The sequence below is a fragment of the Egretta garzetta genome, unplaced genomic scaffold, assembly GCF_000687185.1.
Source record: "Egretta garzetta isolate BGI_Z169 unplaced genomic scaffold, ASM68718v1 scaffold202, whole genome shotgun sequence".
NCBI classification, from domain to species: domain Eukaryota; kingdom Metazoa; phylum Chordata; class Aves; order Pelecaniformes; family Ardeidae; genus Egretta; species Egretta garzetta.
In genome coordinates, this window is record NW_009258891.1 from 1,309,321 (window position 1) to 1,311,053 (window position 1,733).

Consider the following 1,733-nt stretch of genomic DNA (forward strand, 5'->3'; position numbering starts at 1 on the left):
GCTGAGGGGCAAGGGCTCTGCAGAGCCTCGGCAGCCGGTGCTGCGCTCCGCGGTGGGGTGACAAACCTTCCAGGCACCAGGAATCCCAGGAGATGGCCAAAGCAGGGGAGCATCCCGCCCAGCCCCTTGCCATGTCTGCACCGAGGGGCTGCAGCAGCGCGTGGCAGGACAGCACTGCCCATCTCTTCAGGAGATCCCGCGTCGCTGCTAACACCATGTGGGACGCGTTGGTGACGGTGCCAGGGTAGGTCCCCTCTTGCTTCGGGGCTTGCTCTGTGCTAGGACCCCCATGGTGCTCTCACCCCAGCACCTCGCTCCAGACAGGATCTTACAGAGGGGGAGGGCAGGATGGTGCCAGGAGGTGCTGAGTGGTGTTAGGGCTGTTTCTGAGCGATGATGTCCCGGATGCAGGTGTACAGGAACATGTACTGGTCCTGCAAGAGAGAAAGGGGGTCTGGAGTGAGGTTTCTGACAGACAGCTCCTGGTTGCAGGACTCACCCTGCAATTAGCCTTAAGAGGTCCTAATTAAGTAACAGTGTCTGATGGGAGAGCAGGATTTGTTGTCCCATGTGGTCCATGTTTGTCCTGTGTCACCAGAGTTGCCCAGAAAGGAAGAATCAGGCCTGGAGCTGTGGTTACATCATGCTTGTTTCTGCTTCAGCATCCTCGTGATGGGGATGAGAGGAACACCCCCATCCGAGAGGGAGAGGAGCAATGTCATCTGACTTCCCAAAAGTGCCCTGGTAGCTTTGGGCTGTGCATCCAAAACAAGAGCGCAGAGCAACGGCAGCGATGCCGCAGGGCAGCGAGTGGGGAGGGCTCTGCCCTGTTGGAGTGCCCAGGGTTTGGCAGTGACCTGAGGCCGGGAGGGAAGCCCTCTGGAGCAGGCGTTTCCCCTGGTGGCAGCCTCAGAGCACCCGAGTCAGGTGCTGGCAGTGGAGCAGGGTAGAGCTCTGCAAGCTCTCAGAGGCAGACAAAAAGATCTGGGGGGTTTTGGTCCAGCTGCATCTATTTTTAAGATCACCAGAATGATCCATCAGTACCAAATGTGGGTCCAGAGGTCTCAAGTCCACTGTGGATTTGATATGAGGTTCTGCTCAAATGCCAGGCTGCTCCAAAATGATGCTAGGCTACCAAACACCTGGGACTGACCACAGCCATGGCGGGGCTCTGGGAAAGGCAAGATGTGGGGAAGGTAAATGAGGTTGTACTCACGGCACAGAGCTGGAGGGCAGGGCCAGCCTGCAAATGATGTGGGTCGAAATCACATGGTAGCCAGGAAAGGGGGATTAGGGACTCGACAGAGGGGCCCCCAAACAGCTCACTAATGCGCTGGCTAAGCTGCAAGTCACGAGGAGCCTCCTCCCCTGCCGGCAGTGGGTTTAGCCCCACTGAAGGGCCGGGAAAGCCACAGATCACACAATGGCTGCAGTTCCAGGTCACCAGAGCGTGTTTTCAATGAGCCCAGCCTGGTTGTGAAATCTGGAGCGACAGCCCAGGATTGACTTCAGACCAGGCACCCTCAGTGCCTGGCCAAACGCAAGAGCACGTCCCCAGAGACACGCGCCGCGCTGGAGCTGGGGATGCTTAAACACCCGGCAGTTATCCATGGGCAACCCCTCAAAGGTTCATCTTCCCCTTGTTTGGCTACTAACCCCCCCCCAAATCAGCTGCTGCCCCCCGCCTGCCAGCAGCGTGCCCCCATCCTGGCAAGCGTGGGCAGCGATGGGGG

The 1,733-nt window shown here is 58.6% G+C and overlaps 1 protein-coding gene across 1 annotated transcript in view; it reads right to left on the reverse strand.

Moving 5' to 3' along the window:
* Nucleotides 1-213: 213 nt before the first annotated feature.
* LOC104122026 (receptor-type tyrosine-protein phosphatase V-like) overlaps nucleotides 214-1,733 on the reverse strand; it is a 41,954-nt gene continuing 40,434 nt past the window's right edge. Inside the window, 1 exon segment of the mRNA XM_035889743.1 lies at nucleotides 214-434. Coding sequence (XP_035745636.1) covers nucleotides 375-434 — 60 coding nt within the window. The 3' untranslated portion in view covers nucleotides 214-374.